At 53.2% G+C, this 19,429-nt stretch overlaps 1 protein-coding gene and 1 non-coding gene across 2 annotated transcripts in view; one reads left to right on the top strand and one right to left on the bottom strand.

Annotated features, from left to right (window-relative positions):
- Window positions 1–19,429, bottom strand: part of FER1L5 (fer-1 like family member 5) — a 45,960-nt gene that overhangs the window by 5,984 nt on the left and 20,547 nt on the right. Inside the window, 21 exon segments of the mRNA XM_016219228.2 lie at window positions 198–299; window positions 409–459; window positions 1,014–1,036; window positions 1,150–1,312; window positions 1,389–1,535; window positions 2,475–2,565; window positions 2,879–3,054; window positions 3,211–3,392; window positions 4,567–4,644; window positions 4,763–4,901; window positions 5,121–5,273; window positions 5,388–5,551; window positions 6,082–6,184; window positions 7,642–7,756; window positions 8,074–8,237; window positions 9,134–9,265; window positions 9,922–10,077; window positions 10,152–10,329; window positions 10,979–11,079; window positions 11,926–12,050; window positions 19,031–19,208. Coding sequence (XP_016074714.2) covers window positions 198–299; window positions 409–459; window positions 1,014–1,036; window positions 1,150–1,312; window positions 1,389–1,535; window positions 2,475–2,565; window positions 2,879–3,054; window positions 3,211–3,392; window positions 4,567–4,644; window positions 4,763–4,901; window positions 5,121–5,273; window positions 5,388–5,551; window positions 6,082–6,184; window positions 7,642–7,756; window positions 8,074–8,237; window positions 9,134–9,265; window positions 9,922–10,077; window positions 10,152–10,329; window positions 10,979–11,079; window positions 11,926–12,050; window positions 19,031–19,208 — 2,721 coding nt within the window.
- LOC148091702 (small nucleolar RNA SNORA15) lies at window positions 17,911–18,040 on the top strand. The gene has a single exon (XR_015715572.1). It is a non-coding gene; the product is annotated as a small nucleolar RNA SNORA15 (small nucleolar RNA).

Genomic DNA, 19,429 nt, shown 5'->3' with positions numbered 1-19,429 from the left:
CAGCACTGCCTCCTTTGGCCCGGGCAGCCTTGGTCCCTGAATGGGTGAGCGTGGTAGAGGTGTGGCCTGGAGTGGGGTGGCAGTGAGGAAGCTCCCCCACACCTTGGTGCTTCCCAGGGGAATCAGGGCTAGGTCTGCTGGCCTTCCCAGCAGGTTTTATTCCACCTCAGCAGCCTCCCTCCTGGGGGCTTCCAAACCTCCAGGGTGTGGTAGTCTTTGTCCTTGAACTTCAGGGATTTGGCTTCCCCTGTGGCCCAGAACAGCTTGCTCCACCAGTCCACCACCTCCTCGTATTCATCCTGGCTGGGACGAGGGGCAGTTGGCCCTTCTCTGCCCAGGCTTGCGCTACCCCCACTTCCCAAGCCGCCGGGAGTTGCTTCTTGTTCCCCAGGGCTGAGCCCACATCACCTCGACTTCACTGGACTTGAACCAGAACTTTTCAGTGAAGTAATCTAGGAGCTGAGAAAGGAGAGGGGGTGAGTCAGGCGCAGCCAGGCAGCCCGCAGGCCTTTCATTAGAGGTCTTCAGACGTGAGACTGGGGCAAGGAGAGTGAGCCCAGTTCCTACTTCTCATTGCCCACAGCTTCAGACCAAATTTGAAGGGCTCAGAATGGCAGGACCTCAGGCCCCACCCCAGACCTCCTGACTCAGAGGTCCCAAGGAGTCCTGTGAGTTCAAGTGTGACAAGCTCTGCTCTAGAGCAGTAGGTCTGAGCCTGAGAACATTGTAATCACCCCAGGGGGTGGGGGGGGGGGGGGGGGCTCTTGAAAAAAATACTGACACCTGGGTCCTGCCCCCAGAGATTCTGATGGAGTTGGTCATTGGCCTGACGCTCAGAATTTTTTTAAACTCTCAGGCAATTTGAATGTACAGTCTGAGTTGAGAATCACTGCTTTAGAGTTTTTGTGTACAATTAGCCTCATGCAGGGGGCACAGGGAGCAGAGCCCCTCTGACAAGGGCTGTGTCCTGGAAATGGTGTGGAAGAAAGTGGGACCTCAAGCTTATTCCTTACCTGGCGCTTGTTCACTGCCAGCTCTGTGGAGAAAGTATAATCATGAATCTCAGGAGAGGGGAGGGACAGGGGGAGGACCTTGTCCCTCCCCATGCAGGCTTGTTGGTGAGGCCTGGAGAAGGGCCAGGAGGCTTACTTGGAAGCCGTGGGGGCACATAGTTTGAGGCCCAGGGGTCACAGAAGTAGGGGTGCAGGGAGTCGATGTTGGCCTGACCCACCACAGTCTGCTGGCCGAAGTCCTGATTGTCCACCACCTTCAACATGAGGGGCAGCGCGTAGGCCTCCTCTGTGGGCATGAACTGCAGCCCAGAGAGAGGCCCCGTGAGGCTTCACTCCAGGAGCAGGCAGCCCAGCCCTTGCGTGGGGCCTTCTTACCAGTGTGAAGAAGATGACCGACTTGGCAAAGTTGGGGTTGGTCTGGAAGTTCCTGATGGGCTCTGTGTGCCCGGCCTCTTCCCAGCACTCCACCAGCAGCTGGGGGGAACGCACTTGCCTCATGTTGCGGAGCCCCCAGACCAGGATCTGCGAGAGAGGTCAGGGGTGGCAGCGCCTCTGTGAGGGGGTCCTGGCAGAGAGGGGAGCTGTGCTGGCAGTGACGGTGCATCAGGGAGCACGCAGGGCCAGGTGATCTGTGGTTGTCCTCAGCTCCTGCTCAGTCCTCCCTCCTGAGGGAGGTGGCCACTGCGACTGTCCTTCACTGACCTCCACTGCCCCACAGATATTGTCCTTCCTCACTGGCTGCCCTGTCTGGCCTCCCATCAGTTCTCTCAGGAGTGAGTTCCTGAGGCTGGCTACCTCGAAGGTCCAGGTTTCTCAGACATCCCTATTGTCAGCTGGCTCATTGCTGACTTGTCTCCCATGGAACGCCGTGCCATCCAGTGGCCCATACCCTGTGATTGTGCTCTCAACTGGCAGCCACTGAGCATCCCAGGGAATGTCCGTGCCCGTTCGTCAGGCCCTTCTCAGGACCAGCGCAGGAAGCAGCCTGGGCCTCATCTTGGGGGCGAATCCAGGGCCCACAGGCCCTGACCACCTTTTGCTCTTTGCCAGATGTGTGGCCGGGCGCATAGGTTCCTGTGTGGGGATTTCCATGCTACTCTCAAAAGGTGAGAAACGCCCTGGCTTTGGAGTTAGGCAGGGCCTGGCCCTAACTTGGCTCTGCCACTTAGCCCCATGCCACTGCCTCTCAGAGCTTCCATTTCCTTCTCTGAAAAGTAGCCCTGCAGCAGGAGCAGCAGGAGGCTCATGCAGCCATGAATACTGCGTCCCTGTCTGCTCCCTGCTGCAAGATGTGCCATAAAATCACTGCGCACGCTCTCCCAGAGCTTCTGCTCTTTACTCCCTTGTTTTCCTCCAAGCTGGCTTTGGAATCAGTTGGTCAGGAGGACCCCAAGAGGGTCAGCAGAGGGCACCACACTCCCTGCCCGCCCTCCCACGCTCCCTGCCCTGCCCCGTCATCACCTCAACTGCCATTTTCCTTAGCGTAGGCTGCATGCTCTTGGGGAGTGCGTAGACCCCATTCTTCAAGGGGACACTTAAGATTGGCAGATTCCTTCTGAGACTCTGAAGGGTTGAGGTGGGGGGACAAGGAGCATGAGGCCCTGGGGCTGGTCCTGCTGTCCTCCATCCCACCCAAGCAGGCCCCCGAGAGAGCTCAGCTGAGAAGGCCCCAGAGCTGGTGGGCGGATGCTGGGAGGGGAGCTAGGGCAGATGCTGGGCAGGCCAGCTGGGTTCCCCAGGCCCCCCATGCTGATTCCAGGCCCTGGGCCTTTCCTGAGGGGTAGTTGGGGACCACTGGCTGTGGGAACTTGTCACAGGGGCCCAGGGGCAGGGTGGGCACTGAGCATGACACTTCCCTGCAGGGCCCTTCTCCCAGTACCTCAGTCTCGAGGATCAGCTCACAGGACGCCAAGACCTCGCCCTCTTCCTCCCCCAGCTGTTTTGCAAGGGGGTGCCATCTCATGGGGGGCAGGACCCGATGTTGGACATCCAGCCAGACCACCGGAGACCATATGCTCCGTCCCCAGCAGCTCTCCTTGCCCTGGAGGGAGGGAAGTTTGCAGAATATGGTGCCAAGCTGGTGGGTTCTGGCTCCTCCCCTGGGACCCTGATGAGTCTGGGAAAAGGGCTAATGTGTGTGCCCCGGGAGCCAGGCCCGCTGGAGCACCTTCCACTCTGCCCAGCCCAGCCCGCGTACCTGGGAGTCCCGCTGCCACAGTTCCAATGCCACAAGTGGCGGGCTCTCTTTGGTGTCTTGAGGGCTCTCATACAGAAGGAGGTGCTGGAAGATGAGCGTCTGGGCCCATGTGGGGGCTGCAGAGCTCTTCAAGATTTGGGTGCGCTGGCTATGGTTCAAGAAGACCAACCGAATGAAGGGCTCTGGAGGGTGGAGGAGAGGGGTGATTCTCACCATTGAGCTAAGTGAGGCTCTCCAGGGCTACTGCCACCACTGGACCAGGTACCCAGGGAGGCTCAGGTGGGGCAGCCCAGTCACGGCCCGCTGCGCAGAAGGCCACCTCAGTGTAAGCCACAGAGCAAATGGACAGATAATCAGAGGTCAATGGCCATTTATTTGGTCCCACTCACGTCTGTCTTACACTACCGTGGTTGAGGCCTGGGTGTCACAGAGATGGAGGGCCAGGTTGCGCCCCTGAAGGAGTTCTGGGGACCAGGCTTCACAAGGCTGCCTTTTCACAGCATCAGCGAGTGGCCTTGGTAGCAGGGAATATAAAAAAGCTTCCACCCCCTTTTTTTTAAATCCTCAACCGAGAATATTTTATCATTGCTTTTCAGAGAGAGTGGGGGAGAGAGAAAGAAAAATATCAATATGAAAGAGGCATATCGATTGGTTGCCTCCCGCATTTGCCCTGACCAGGGCCAGGGATACAGCCTGCAACTTAGGTACATGCCCTTGGCCAGAATTGTACCTGGGACCCTTTAGTCTGCAGGCCAATGCTCTAACCACTGAGCCAAACCAGCTAGGGCTCAAAGAGCCCTCTTGATGCGGGTGCTGATGCCCAGTGGACACTGCCCTGGCTTAGCCACTCCTCCAGCAACCTGGCTCCCTACACAGTGCCATCAACAGGATAGGGCGAGAAACTAACTCACCTGGAGCCTTCCATGGGTCCTCCTCACAGAACAAAGGACAGGCTCCTCCTGTGCAGGACCATAAATTGCCACCCCTCCTCCCTACCCTTCATCTTCTGTCCAACACAAAGGACGTGGTTTCCAAATGTGCCACCCTCTCTGCCTTCATGTCTCATCCGTACCCTACCAGCAAATTCCTCTCTCTTCAAGGCCTAGCTACGCAGTGCCCATGAGGTGATGCCTCCCCAGCGCCCCCTTCTTGATTCTGCAGCGCTGGGGACATACCTCAAGAACAGCCTCGCTTTGTATTCCTTGTTTTCCTGTCTTTTCCCCAAACTAGGGCCATGAGCTGCTGGGGCATGGGGGGTGGTCTGCATCTTTGTCACCCTTTTCCTTTGCCATATTCTTCATACTTCAAGTGGCCGCATCCCTGGGGGCTGGGGGAGAAGAGGTGCCTGCCACCTACCCTGGAATGTCTGGATCCGGTTGGCCATTAGGTTCCGGGCCTGGTAGATGTAGCAGAAAAGCTGGTAGTAGTGGGGCTCTGGGTAAGAGAGGAGCTGAGTCTGTCACTCCGGACCCAACTCCACCCCTCCCCTCTCCCTGGCCTCAGATACGGGGCCTCAGGGGCCACCCAGGCTGACTCTCAGTTAAGTGCTCACTGTTGAAGATGCAGTAGATGAAGGGCAGGTGGGGTTGCTGGGTGTCTTCTGGGGCCGGCCTCCAGGGGAACCTGGTTGTTTTGCTCCGTGATGACGCCCTGATTTCCTCCTCCTCAGCCTGCTTTTTCAGATCCTTCCCCTGCCCCCACAACAGTTTCCCCTGAGGCTCCTGGGTGCCCAGGCCCAGGCCACACTTTTGCCCTTCTGAGCTCCACCCTTCCAAGTCCAACTATGTGGATCCAGGGCTCAGGCACGCCACCCTCCAGCTGTCAGTGCCCCAACCCAGGGCATCTCTTGTTGGCCTGGGCTCTAGGAGGTGGGGTGCAGGGAGGAGGCGCCTGGCCCTCTGAGGCTTTACCAAGGATCCCTCCAGGAGAAATATGGGTGCGATGCCCTTGTCCTTGTTGGGGGCCAGCCTGCGGTGCCAGCAGCGGCGGCGGAACCGGCTCTGCGGCTGAGGGTTCAGGTCGAACTTGGAGCCAATGGTGCCGTATTCCCAGCCCTCCTCTTCCTGGGTTGGGCCAGGGTGGTGCTGCAGGGAGGACGGCAGAGTCACCCTCCTGCCCTGGCCCCAGCTGGACCCTGCCAGCGGTCCTGCCAGGCTCCTGCCCAGGTGGCCCCTTACCAGCTGCAGGAAGGACAGGGTCTCCTCCTCCAGGCTCAGCTCCCCGTGTTTCCGGTAGCGCACACGCACCCAGCGCCGCCGCCGGCGAGAGTAGTAGGTCTTCTCCACCGCGTTCCAGACCTGGGGCAGGCCGGAGGGCTGGATTCCCACGCCATACTCCCAGCCTGCAGAAGCAGGACCGTGGCCTGTGGGTGCCCAGTTGCCACAGGCCAGGAGGCTGGGACAGGCCTGAGAGATGGGTCCCAGGGGGCAGGCTACGGGGCAGATCTCTCTAGTCCTAGAAGGTGTGGTCACACTGTGTCACCCTGGTGGCCTGGGCCCAACAGCCCATCTTACAGGTGAGAAAGGTAAGGCTCAGAGATGTCATGTGACCCATACAAGGTCGCATCGCCCATAAGTAGCAGGGTTTGTGTCTCCAACCCAGGTCTTCAGACTTCCTGCTCAGGGCACCTCCCTTGGAGCCACCGGGGTGAACCCAGGCTCCATAACCAGATCCTGGCTCAGGTGCGTGGGAGGCACTTACAACCTGCCCTGTCTCAAAACTAGGGCCCATGTCTGTGGAAAGGGTGAAGGCCCCGATCTCCCAAGGCTGGGGACCCCACCTGGGAGCTTGGCTGCTTTCAGGCTGTGGGAAGTGTTGGACCCTGGCAGCTCCAAGCCCTCCTGCCGCCCAGCCTGTGAGCACAGGACTGACCCTCATTGTCTACCGCATGGTTCAGCTCCACAGTCCAGTTCTTCTTCACCTGCCAGCCAGGGGGGCACTTCACATTCTCCCGGGCCTCCACAGGCTGTCCATTCTGTGGGGAAAGAGAGGGGACAGGGTCTAAGGGGTGTCTGAGCTAAGGGGCCACCTTCACTCATCTGCCCGCACATTCTCTCTGTCCAGGCCACAGTGGCCTCCTGCCCCCGGGAGCAGACAGCACTTGGTACGTCTAACACCACTCACAGAGTCACTTAATACACTTTTACCGACTTGCCTTTTCAAACTATAAATAAATATATATATATTTTTAAATATATTTTTATTGATTTTAGAGAGAGGAAAGGAGAGGGAGAGAGATAGAAACATCAATGATGAGAGAGTCATTGATCGGCTGCCTCCTGCACGTCCCCGACTGGGGATGGAGCCCACAACCTGGGCATGTGCCCTGACCGGGAATTGAACCTCAATCGCCTGGATCCTAGGTTGATGCTCAACCGCTGAGCCACGCCTGGCCGGGCAATAAATATATTTGTAAAAGGAAACTTTATATGTCTACTCTCTGTGGAAAATCAGTATCACTCCCCATAAATAGGAAATAACCATGGTAATGACTGAAAGCAAACTTGTGCTATGGCTGCCACCTGATGCTGCTGCCCAAGCCCAGGCTGCCGGCCGTGGTTGGTAGGGAAGCCCAGCATGTGTGAAAGGGACTAGACCGCCAGGTCCCATGCAGCAGCCACCAGCCTCCTGGGGACGGTTACATTTAAATTAATTAAAATTAAACAAAACTCAGGAGTTCAGTTCGTCTCCCTCACAATGCCACATTTCAAGTACTCAGTAGCCACACATGGACAGGGCAGATATAGAACATCGTTTTTTTTAAATTTTTTTTTTTAATGTATCTTGCCCAGCCGGCGTGGCTCAGTGGTTGAGCATTGACCTAGGATCCAGGAGATCGCAGTTTGATTCCCAGTCAGGGCACATGCTCTGGTTGTGGGCTCAATCCTCAATTGGGGGCATGCAGGAGGCAGCCAATCCATGACTCTCTCATCACTGATGTTTTTCTCTCTCCCTCTCTCTGAAATCAATAAAGATACTTTACTTTTTCTTAAGTCTTTATTGATTTCAGAGAGAGGAAGGGAGAGGAAGAGAGAGAGAAACATCAATGATGAGTTATTGATCAGCTGCCTCCTGCACGCCCCCTATTGGGGATTGATACGCAACCCAGGCATGTGCCCTGACCTGGAATCGAACCTCAATCTCCTGGATCACGGGTCAATGCTCAACCGCTGAGCCACACTGGGCCGGGTGAACGTTTCTATCATCACAGTCAGTTCTACTGGACAGCACTGCCTAGACGAGCCCCAAACCCATTTTCTCCTTCAGGGGAAGCCCTCCCTCTGAAGAGGCCACCCGGCTGGAGCCAGCGTCAGTGCCAGCCCAGGGTCCACGCAGGGGGTTAAACAGGGCTCAGGTGGCAACCCCTGGTCCAGCCCTCTTTCCACTTGCACAACCCAGCTTCCAAGGTGCCCATCTGGTTGCACTGCTCACCACGTCCGTATTGGGGGTGGCTGCCGGCACCCAGGCCCCTGTGACGTCCCGCTGCTGGTTCTCATAAACCTCGTCTAGCATCTGGCTCTTGTTGATGTCTGTGTCCAGGAGGAGTCTGGGGGTAGCAAGACCCTGAGTTCCCAACACATCTCCCCAAACTTCCAGACCCCTGAGGTCTTCCTCTGCTGGCCAAGTGTGCCCTCAGTGGGCAGCTCCACCTGCTCTGGCAAGGGCTGGGCAGTGGGCTGGCATGTAGGGAAGGTGGTGGCCAGGGCTTCTGTCTGGGCACCCCAACCCGAGGACTGGGCTCCAGGGGCTCTGTGCCCCTCTGTCTAGGCTGCTGCTGGCTGGCCTCCCGTGTGAAAGGAAGCGTTGACTCCAGGGCTGCATGGCCAGGGCACACAAGCTCCAGGCCCTGCACCTGACACTTACCTCCTCTGAGGCTCCACTGTCCACGTTCCCTGCCAGTGCCATCCCGAGGGCTCCTTGAAATCCTCCTTGGGGAGAGCCTTGCGCCCCAGGACGTCAGAGAAGTTGGGGCAGTGGTAAAGCCCCTGCTGCCCCCACTGGTCTTTATACTTGGCCTGGTTCTCATACTGGGGGTGGGGTTGGGGGTGGGAGTGGGGGTGGAAGGGAAGACTGTCAGTGCCTGCTGCCTCCCCAGCACACAGTGGAGCAGAACAGAGCCTGGTGGTGCCTGCAATGTGGCCTGTATCCCTGTGTCACTGCTGAGCCATTGAACCCCGTCCTGCTCCACCATTTGCCACCTCTTTGCTGTCTCTGGGCCTTTCTTCCAGGTTCCTCTGCTGGGTGTGTGGTCCCTGCACCTCCTCCTGAATCCCCACTCCATCTCAGCGTCTCCAAGCCCTATACGAGCTGGTTCCACTTATTATATATCCAGCACACAACTTAGGAACCATGAAAAAGTGTTTTAATTCAGTAAATTACAAAGCCTGAAACTCAAAACCTATTTCACTTCTCAGCTTCTCTCAAGCCCTGCCCTCCCTGCCTGGAGTCTAGAGCCACCTCTGGCTGACTGCTTGCCCACCCCCTGAATTCACTGCTCTGTGGGGAGGTGCCTCAGTTCTTGCCCCTCTGACTGTTCCAGGCCTTCCCCTCCCTGGGACCCCCAGCCTGGCCTGAAGGACCCACCTGTGGGGTGTGGAGGCCCCAGGCTGCCCCGTTGGTTATGGACAAGGCCCCTGCAAGTCGGAGCCTTGCTGACCTCACATGCTCTAAACTAACAGGGAGAAACTCCCCATAAACCTCCACCAGCCAGAGTGTGAATGTCAGCCCACTCTGCTGACCACAGGCCTATGGCTTGTCATCTAGGGACCCCAAGCTGGCAGTGTCTAAGGTCACACTAGTGTCTGCTGCCCTTCTCTATCAGACTCCCTTTCACAATCCCAAATTCTCCAGTAACGTTTTCTTGGTGCTGGGCCATTGCAGTTCCCCCACTTTCGTCCCCCCCACCCTGCCCCTGGCTGCTCACCGTCTCTGCGTACACGACCACCTTGCCCTCTTGGAGCAGCTGCAGGTCCGAGCTGTCCACAATGTTGCCCAGCCACATGCAGACCCGGAGGTGGGCGGGGAGAGTGTCCTTCTGTCCTTCACCCTCTGGGTACTGAGCCAGAGGCAGATCAGCCACAGGGGTCCACCGGGGGCAGGGGGGCAGGTGAGGGCAGAGGGCAGGCAGGTGCCTGGGGGAGCCCAGCATGGCCTGACTGTTGAGAGTATGGGGACCGAGAGGGCTGAGGAGGAGAGGTGGCTAGGACCAGGCCAGGGAGGTTGAACCTTCTCCAGGACGTAGTGGGGAGCCAGGTACGTGCCCCCCACCTGCCTCTGTGGAGGAGGGCTGGAAGCAGGGGCTGTAGTCAGGGTGGGGGCAGTGGTCATCAGCCTCATTTATGGCTTATATATGATATGATGGGCTGGTGCCCAAACCTTGGAGGCATTAAATATTTTGGAGTGCCCCCAAATGTGGTCCAGGGGAGAGAGAACAAGGCACTGAACCAAGTGTGGTGTGAAGATGATGGAGGAGGCACAGCTGGGGAACACTTATTAGGGACATGGACTTGACGTCAGCCCCATGCTGATGCAGCCTTCCTTCCTCTGGAGACTTACACCTCATTCACCTGGTAACGGGCCCAGGCGGCTGGCAGTGGCAGGCCCTCAGGGAGGCTCATGGGAGCTGCCCCAGAGCTCAGGGAGTCTCCCTGAAGTGTTTCTGGGCCTCTCCTCCTGAGGATTGGGGCTGCCCAAGGACTCCCAATTCCGCACCTGCAGGAGGAGGGTCTGCATCTTCCCACAAAACTTGCCACAGTGCAGGGCCCCGGTTGGGGAGAATAGGATGCTGTGGGAGGGCACATGGGCGTAGGCCACTCGCTGGTCCTTGGCCATCAGCCAGATCATCACGTCTGGGAGGCTCACCTGGGGCTGCGGAGGCAGGAGAGTCAGGCCTGTGCGCAGGCTCCGAGGCCTGCTCCCTGGCCAGTGTGTGCAGCGCTCACCTCAGGGAGCATGGTGTTGAGACGGTAGAGCCAGTCCTCTGCGGTGGCCACCATGTCCCTAGGCTGGGCTACCTGGGCCTTTTGGGCCAGTTCCATCAGGAGGAGGTTGCGGAGCTGCCATCTCTCCTTGTCCAGGTTGGTGGCTTTGGGCTGATCGTAAATGCAGGGTAGAGGGCGCCTGTGGCCAGGACAGGGAAGAAGGGGGCTGGCCATGTCATGACCTCCAGGCCTGTCTTAGGCCAGTGTGCCCTTCCTAGCCCCAGCTGGCCTGAAGCAGGGAGCCCTTCCCACCCCTCCTGAGGAAGCCTGCTCACTGTGGGCCTAGCCCATTTCTCACCTGTCCCCCTCCCACCCTACCAGTGCCTGCAGTGAGCCAGGCCTGTGCTCAAGGACTACCTCTTGGAGAGGGGTGTGAGCCAACCAAACCCTGAGGTGTAGGAGTAGGGATCCAAGGGGGGTGTGGGCAGGCAGAGGCCTTACAAGGAATCTTCCAGAACAGTTAGAGCCCTGAAGAGGTGGTGTGGAGAGGAGCATTAGGGGACCGGTGTGGGGCTGGGACAGGCAGGGCTTGTCTGGAAACACAGAGAGGCTTGGTTTGGTGGGAGCACCAGGTGTTCATGTGGGGACAGCAGGGACAATGTTCTGGGCAGGGGCGCAGGCGGGGGAGATGGAGAAGGTCAAGGCCACTTTCTGTGAGGCCTGATGAGAGAGGAGAAGCTGCTCTGTTGTTTGGGTCTCAAGCCAGGGAGAGTTTTGAGGAGGTGGGGGTGGGGGTGGGGAAGGGCGCTGGTCTGAAGCCCCAGCTCAGATGTGGTGCCCGCTCCTACTTGCAGTCCTCCACCAGCTCCCTCAGCAGTTTCTCCCACTGGAGGTTCAGGGCGGGGTCCCTCGGGTTCCTCAGAGATTTCAGGGTATCCAGGTTGGCTTTCTGCCCAGCAGGAGAAAAGGGGCAGATGAGCACGGATCACGCAGGCCGGCTATAGGGCTGATGCACCCAAGACATTTTAATCAAGACTTGGGAACCTTTGGGGGGCAACCTGGAGATGTCAGTCCAAAGCTGTCACATGCTCTTGCAGGGTTAGGATCTCATGCACCCTCCCCACTACCCAACAGAAGAAATGGGTAGCAGGAAGGAGCCAGGATAGGTGGGACCGAGGAGAAGCACAGATCCTGGTGCTGGGCCTCCCTTCGTATGTGCAATAAAGTCACATCTGAGGTGGAGGCACCAGGTGGCTTTCCTGCCTAAAGCTGTGCAGTGGCTTCCTTCCTTAACAGATTCCTAAGACCTTTTGCGATCTGACCCCTCCCAGCTTCTCTGGCCTTATTTTCACTCACTTCCATGCCCAGCCCCCCAAACTTCACATCACCATGGCTTTGCACACTGTTCCCTTCTCTGAACCCCACTACACCCCCAGCAAACTCATTCTTTAGGACTCTGCTCAAATGTCACCTCCTTTCGAACAGCGCCTGACTATGTTCTCTTCCCCTCCCCCGCCCCACCCCAGTTTCTGCCCTGATGGCTCTCGTGCCTGTGTGTCCACTGAAGCCCTGGTTGCGCGGCAGAGTATGTGCCTGTCTGAGTCCCTGGTGCTGGAGACGGGGACAGCGTTTACTCAGCTCGGTGTCTTCAGAGCCCAGCCCGCTTCAGGCACTTCCACCTCAATCGGGGTGGAAGGTGTCACCAAGTTACCGGTTTCCCCTGACTGTGCCTCATTATCCCAAGTCTCCCCTCGGTGATCCAGGTCCTCCCTGTCCCCACTCTGGCACCACTCACCAGGCGGTCCCGAGTGAAGTGGAGAAGGTTGAGGCAGCTCATGCGGAAGCTGACATCCTCCCAGTAGGAGGTCACGGCCACAACCGGCTTGGTGTTGTACCAGGGCACATAATGGTAGATGTTCCCTGGGACACAGAGACACAGGGGGCGGTGTGTGAGGGGCTCTGGGAGGTCTCAGTGTGTCCCTCAGAGGACCTTCACCGAGCTACTTCATTCCTCACAGATGCCATCTGCTGATAATCCCAACTGGACCCTTCCACCAGAGGGTGGGTCGCCCTGATGGTATGGATCGGGCTCAGTGTGTCAGGCAGCCTTTCACAGCCCCAGTGTGCAGGTGGGAAAATCCAGGCTGTTGGTGGGAAGTGGTTTGCCTGTAGTGGACCCCCAGGAGGTCATAAGGCAGGCGACTAGCTCCACAGCCCGGTGCCCTTAACTTCAGGCGAGATGTCAAGGCAAGAGGCATGGCTCGAGGCGGGCCTACCTCTGGGTGGTCTGCAAGGCAGCGGAGAAGTGGGCCTGGGTTCAGGAGGAGACCCAGGGTCTGGCCGGGGTAGGCAGACATCTGACATAAAGGTCCTGCCAGTGTGGAGGAGGGGGGTCGGGGCAAGTATAGATAAAGTCCATGATGGGGTGGCAGGTTGGGTTCCCTGGCGATGTTCCTTATTGAAATGAGGGGGGAACCTAGATAAAACGTAAGGGATCTTTTTTCTGAGGTGTATTGTTGATGCAAAAGGAAGAAACCCACGGAAGCCAAAAAAAAAAAGTAAAAGCAGAAAGTCTGAGGCAAGTAGAAGCAAAGCTGGCTTCTATCCTGAGTTTCTGGCAAATCTTGGAGAACTTGCATTTCTTTTTGGCAGCTGCCAGGGCCCAGTGGTCAGGAAAGAAAGCCTAGTGCTGCCCACAGTGGGGAGTCTAACAGGAGACCCCATGGGGCCATTCGTAATAGTCCCAGGTTGGAAACCACCAAAATGGGTTCAATTATGTCCCCTACAAAGGTGTTGAAGTCCTAACAGCCAGTACCTCAGAATGTGACCTCATTTGGAAATAAGGTTATTCATGCAACTGCAATTAGTTAAGATGAGGTCATATTGGAGTAGGCTGGGTCCTTAACCCAATATGACTGGTGTATTTATAAGAAGAGAGAGACACAGAGAGATGGTGGCCTTATGAAGACACAGAGGCAGAGGGAGACAGAGGCAGAGATGAAATGTTTTGTCTACAAGCCAAGGAACACTGAAGATTGCAGGCAACCACCAGAAGCTGGGAGAGGGGGCTGGAACACCCTCCCTCAGATTCCTCGGAAGGAACTGCTCAAGCCAGCACCTTGGTTCCAAATGTCTAGCTTCCAGAACTGTGAGAGAATAAGTTCCTGTTGTTATAAGCCACCGAGTTTGTGGTGCTTGGCTATGGCAGCCCTAGCAAATTAATATGCCACACAAAGCTGGTACTTCAAAGCCTAAGCACTCAGTCAACGAAAGATAATCCACCACACGGAAGAACACAGTGAGAAAACAGACCTGTCTCCATCATGGCTCTGGGGGAGGGGATGGGAAAATGTTCCCCCAAATTCATAACCACAAATGAGGCCTCGTGCAGGTTGCATTCTACATTCATGCCACCTGTAGGGTCTGCAGAAAATGTAAAGTGGTCTCTGGTTGGCAGCCCCCCAAGTCACTGGAGGAAAAAAAGGCAAACCTTCTCTGGGGCATGAAACTTTAGTCAAGTCCCAAAGGAGTCCACAAAGAAAGTTCCAAACAAATGAGCAGCTTAGAACCGATACACTCTCTCTAACCCAGGAATTCTGCTCCTAGGTGTACAGCCAATGGAAAGGCACGCACAGCATCATCAAGAGACATGCAGAAAAATGTTCATAACAGCGCCATTCGTAACAGCCCCAGGTTTGAAACCGCTAAAACCTCCCTCAGAAGTAGAAGGGATACATAAATTACGCTATATTTGCACCATGGAGTACTACACGGCAATGAGAATAAATGAGCTATGACTATTCTCAACAACATCTGGGGCTGTGAATGCACTTCACACATGAAATAATGGGCACAAGATGCCAGACACACGAGAATGCATACTATATGATTTCTCTTACGTAAAGTTCAAAACCAGACAAAACGAACTGGAGGCCAGGAGAGCGATTGCCCCTGGAGGGGTGGGGGAGGGGGCCGAGGGGCCTCTGGGATGCTGCGACTGTTTCATGGTCTGGATGCTGTGACATGGGTATGTTTGCGTTGCCGAGCTGGACGCTTTGGTTTGTGTACTTTTCCATAGACATGCCATGCTCACATACAAAGTTTACTTAAGAATTTAAAAGAGAGCGGGGACAAAGAAGACAAAATAAATACATAAAATACAGTGTGTCAAATGATGGACAATGCTATGTGGAAGAATGTGGAGAAGGGGGACAGGGGCTGCCAAAAAGTTTGAAATAAAATGGCCAACTAAGGCCTTTCCTGGAAGACCTAGAAGAAATTATGCAGAATGCAGCCCAGAGAGATGACAAATACGGAAGAGAGATTTAGAAATGTGAAGAATAAAGTGAGAAGTCCCGCAGATGATAGAGCAAATTCGAGAAGGAGATACAAGAGGCAAGGGGAAGGGGTAACTTTCAAAGAAAAGTATTTTATAATTTTTCAGAATTGTTGGAAGGCACCAGCTTTAGACCTTGGCCGTGAGGGGATAGTTAGAAAGATCAACAAGCAGCGACCCCAGGCTGGGGCTGTCAGATAGGAAGGAGCATGAGGACACCAGACGGCAATTTTCCTGTTCTCTTGGATGGCGTACAAAAGCAACAAGAAGGGAAATAACTCCATTTTCAGCAAAACAAGGAGACAGATATAATCTTCAGACTCCAAGTGCACCTAAGGGCTGCCAAAAGCAAGCTGTGATTGCCCCAGGGGCCCCGAGGGCTGGAGTGCAGCAGAAGCCACCTGCGGAGACCGAGGACCGAGACAGGCGGCAAGGAGCCCAGCTTGACAGGAGCAGAGAGCAGCCGAGCCAGCAAAAACACGCTCCCAGAGGCAGCTCGGCAGTCAGGTGAGCAAACGGGAGCCAGCAGGAGGCAGAAAACAAGTCAGAGCAAAGCAAAAGCATCGCAGAAAGGAGAGAGAGTGGACACGCCAGCCGCGGGGAGGTCAGGCCTTGCAGACCGCGCAGTGAGAAGCACGGGAAAAGGAAAAGTGACCAAATAAAACAAAGAGTCCAAAATGATCGGGGAGAAAATGACAGACACAGAAGAAAACCTAGAGCTGTGGAAACCTGAACAGTGGAACAATGGGAAAGGGACAGTTTTTTTAACAAACGGTGCTGGGGAAAGATGGGTGGCTAATGCAGATGAATTCAAAAATGGATCACAGAGCTAAATGTAAGAACTAAAACTGTAAAACTTTAGAAGAAAAAAAGAGGAGGAAACCTACATGACCTTGGGTTAGGCAAATAATTCTTGGATGTGACACCATTTAAGAAAAAAAAAAAAATGGACTTCTTCAAAAATGGAATGTTTGCATATCAGAAGACACCATTAAGAAACTGAAAAGCACCCTGGCCGGGTAGCTCAGTTGGTTAGAGTGTCGTCCCAGTGTGCCAAGGTTGCGGGTTTGTTCCCTGCTCAGGGCACATACAAGAGTCAACCGATGAATGCATAAAAATCTGCAAACAGTTAATGTGGATGATAATTAACTGCTGATTGTCAAATAAAGTTAAAAAATTGAAAAAAAGAAGAAGCCATGGACTATTTGCAAGTCATATATATGATAAAAGACTTGTATCCAGAATATATGAAAAACTCTTACAACTTAAGAAGAAGACAAGCAACCCAGTTTAAAAGTGGGCAAGCCCTAGGCAGTTTGGCTCTGTGGTTAGAGTGTCCGCCCTCAGACTGAAGGGTCCTGGGTTCAATTCTGTCTAAGGGAATGTACCTTGGTTGCAGGCTTGAGGCCCAGCCCGGGTCAGGGCATGTGCTGGGGGCAACCAATTGATGTCTCTCTCTCACATTGATGTTTCTCTCTCTCCCTTCCACTCTCTGAAAAAGCAATGGAAAAGATATCCTGTAATTATCAGAAATAAATATCCTATATTTATCAGAAATAAAAAGGAACAACATGCTGATATATGCAACAGCACAGATGAATATCTAAAACACTGGCTGAACCAAAGAAGTCATAAAGTACAGTATGTACGATTTCATTGGTAAGCTGGAGAGTAAGCAAAGGGAACCTGTAGCGACAGCCGTCACAGCACTAATGTCCCAGGGCTTGGGAGGCTGGCTGAGAAGGGCAACTTGGCCGCTTTCTGGGGTGATTTATTTTTCTACCCATGGTGGATACACAGATGTATGTATGCATCAAAATCCATTTAACTGTATACTTAAAATCTTATTGTTTGTAAATAACGCCTCAATTAAGAAACAGTCACCATTAAGAGAATGAAAAGCCCCAACTTAGAGAATATTTTTATGACACACACATCTGATAAAAGATTGTTCCCAGAAAAAATAATATGCAAGTTGATGAGAAAAATACAGCCAAATAGGATAATGGATAAAAGGGTCTGATAGGCTTTTACAGATGAGTAAAAACAAATATTTGGAAACATGAAAAGACGCTCATCATTTATAAGCAGGAAAATGCAAATCAAGGTCTTATGAGATACCACTTTACATCACACCATACAATATACAGATGTATTATAGGATTGTACGCCTGAACCCTATATAATTTATTAACCAAGGTCATCTCAATAAATTCAATTAAAAATACATTCACCAGGTTGTCAAAAAATTAAAAGGCAGGGCAACATAAAGTATTGGTGAGAATACAGAGTAGTAGGGATTCTCATGCCACGCTGATGGAAGTATAATTTGGTAGAATTACTTTTGCTTTAAATTTCTTTTCCACTCCTGGGTATGAAATTTAGAGGAAGTCTCACCCTTTTTTGTTGTTGTTAATCCTTACTTGAGGATATTTTTTCCATTGATTTTTAGAGAGAGTGGGAGGGAGGGAGAGGAAGAGAGAGAAACATCAATGTGAGAGAGGCGCGTCTATTGATGGCCTCCCACACATGGGGCCAGGGATTGAACCTTCAACCCAGGTACATGCCCTTGACTGGGAATCGAACCCGAGATCCTTTGGTGTGTGGGCTGATGCTCTAACCGCTGGGAAACACTGGCCAGGATGGAAGTCTCACTCTTGTGACCAGGAGACATGTATAAGAATGTTTATAACAAAATTATTATAGTAAAAAAAAAAAAAGATACAACCTAAATGTGTACATATGCCACATAACTAGAGGTGAGTTCTACCAAACTTTCAAGGAAGGTTGTAATCATACAGTGGAATATAAACAGAAATAAAAATGAACTTCAGCTTCTAATACCAATATAAAAAAATTTAATATTGAACAAAGGATACAAAAACAGATGAGTACAGACTGAAAATTTCCACTGGTCTAAAATGCATCTATAGTATGCTCTTTAGGACTGCACACACAGGTGGTCAAATTTTTTTTTAAAGTAAGGGAGTGGTTCTGGCTGGTGTGGCTCAGTTGGATGGGCATTGCCCAATGCACCAAAAGGTTGCTGGTTTGATTCCCAGTCAGGGCACATGCCCTGGTTGCAGGTTGGATCCCTGGGAGCATGCAGGAGGCAACTGATCCATGTTTTGCTCTCACATTGATGGTTGTTGTTTTTTTCTCTCTCTCTCCCTCTCCCTTCCTCTCTCTCTAAGAATCAATAAAAAATATATATATATATATAAAAAAGCAAGGATATAAATATAATAAGAGTCAGGATCATGGTTATTTCTTGGGTAGATGAATCTGGGAAGAATACATGGGGGACTTCTAAGAGGCTGACAATTTTCTCTCTTCTAATCTGAGTGGTAAACACATGGGTACTACTTTTATTCTTCTTCTTTAAACTATGTGTGTTTATATACTTTGTGTATATTTATTTTATAACTTAAAAACAAGTGGAAGGCATGGCTGAATACTGCGTTCTTTTTACGAGTAGTTTACACAGCCAGACACTAAAGTCTTCCCTTGAAAGTGACTATGATGGTGTGCCAAGTTTTTTCATAGCATGTCACTACTAAAAGTGAATAAAAATTTAAAAATTAACAAAAATAAGTAAAGCATTATGCCAAATTAAAGCAGCCAGTCTTTCTCCATATTGTATGATTCCGTGTATGTTAAAGGTCCCTAATAGGAAACTCTGTAGAGACAGAAAGTGGATTAGTGGTTGCCTAAGGTTGGGAGATGGGGGAGAAAAGAAATCGACTGCTGGTGGGTACAGTATTTCCTTCTGGGGTGATGAATGCTCTAAAATGGACCATGGTGATGAGGCACAGTTCTGTGAATATACTGAAAACCACTGAACTGCCTACTTTACATGGATAAATTGTATGGTATTATGAATTATATTTCAATAAAGCTGTTCTTAAAAGAACAGACAGAGAAGAGAAATGAATGGAAAGCCTCCCAGGTGATGAGATGGTGAAGCCAATGAAGGTGAAAGGGAGACCTATTCCTCCAGGGCAGCAGGTCGCCAACTTGAGCAGCATCTGAATCGCCTGGAGGGCTTGTTACTCACAGGCCGCAGGGCCTCATCCCCAGAGATTCTGTTTCTGTAGGAGTGGGGTGGGGCCAAGAATCTGCATTCCTCACAGTTCCCGGGCAATGCTGCTGCTGCTGCCCAAACACCACGCTTTGAGGACCATTTCTCTCTAGTGCCCAGTATGGGTGTCCAATAGGTAGATATTGGACTAAGAGACAAATGGATGGATAGCAGGCAGGCAGGCGAGCAGTGGGTGGAAGTTGTGTGGATGCACGGGGTGGTCGAGGGTAGTGGCGGAGAAGATGGGGTTGCGGGCGTTGTAGTATGGAGAAGACTTGAAGTCGAGACCTGGTCTCAGCTCTGTGGGCTCCCCGCCCAGTGCTGTGCAATGCTTGGCACTCCCCTCCCTGAAGCGCACTTTCCTAATGTGTGAAACGTGGGTTAACCGTGCCTGTGAGTGTCCCATGAGCTAATACCCGTAGAAAGGCCCAGAGCCCGCATGCAGGGGGTGCTCTCCACCTCCTGGCTGGGTCTGACTGTTACCGTCATATATCACTGGGCTGTACTGTGTAGTTGAGATGAGAGGCTTGTAATTCAGGTCCATCTTGTTTCCATAGTGGCCGATGCTGACCTCGAATTGGATCAGGTCCTTGAAGTTGGACATCATGGTACAGGAAAGGAAGATGACGCAGAGCCCATACTTTTGGCGGTTCTGTTGTTTCTAAAACAATAACCCCCGTGCCCCCAGAACATAAGGATGAACAAGGCTATGAAGACAGGCGGGGGGCAAGGATGAGGTGAGCCGTTTCTTTCAGAAACCATCTTTGCCGCTCTTCAGGCTGAGCTAGACCATCACTGATACCCACCCCGCTCAGAGCTTTGCCTTGACTCCAGCTCACCTGGCTGACCAAGGAGGCAGCTCTTTCCAGGACCTCCATCACC

Source organism: Miniopterus natalensis, chromosome 13 (genome assembly GCF_054644295.1).
Source record: "Miniopterus natalensis isolate mMinNat1 chromosome 13, mMinNat1.hap1, whole genome shotgun sequence".
Lineage (NCBI taxonomy): Eukaryota > Metazoa > Chordata > Mammalia > Chiroptera > Miniopteridae > Miniopterus > Miniopterus natalensis.
The sequence above is the reverse complement of the archived record's forward strand: the minus strand, read 5'-3'. Positions and strand labels throughout refer to the sequence as shown.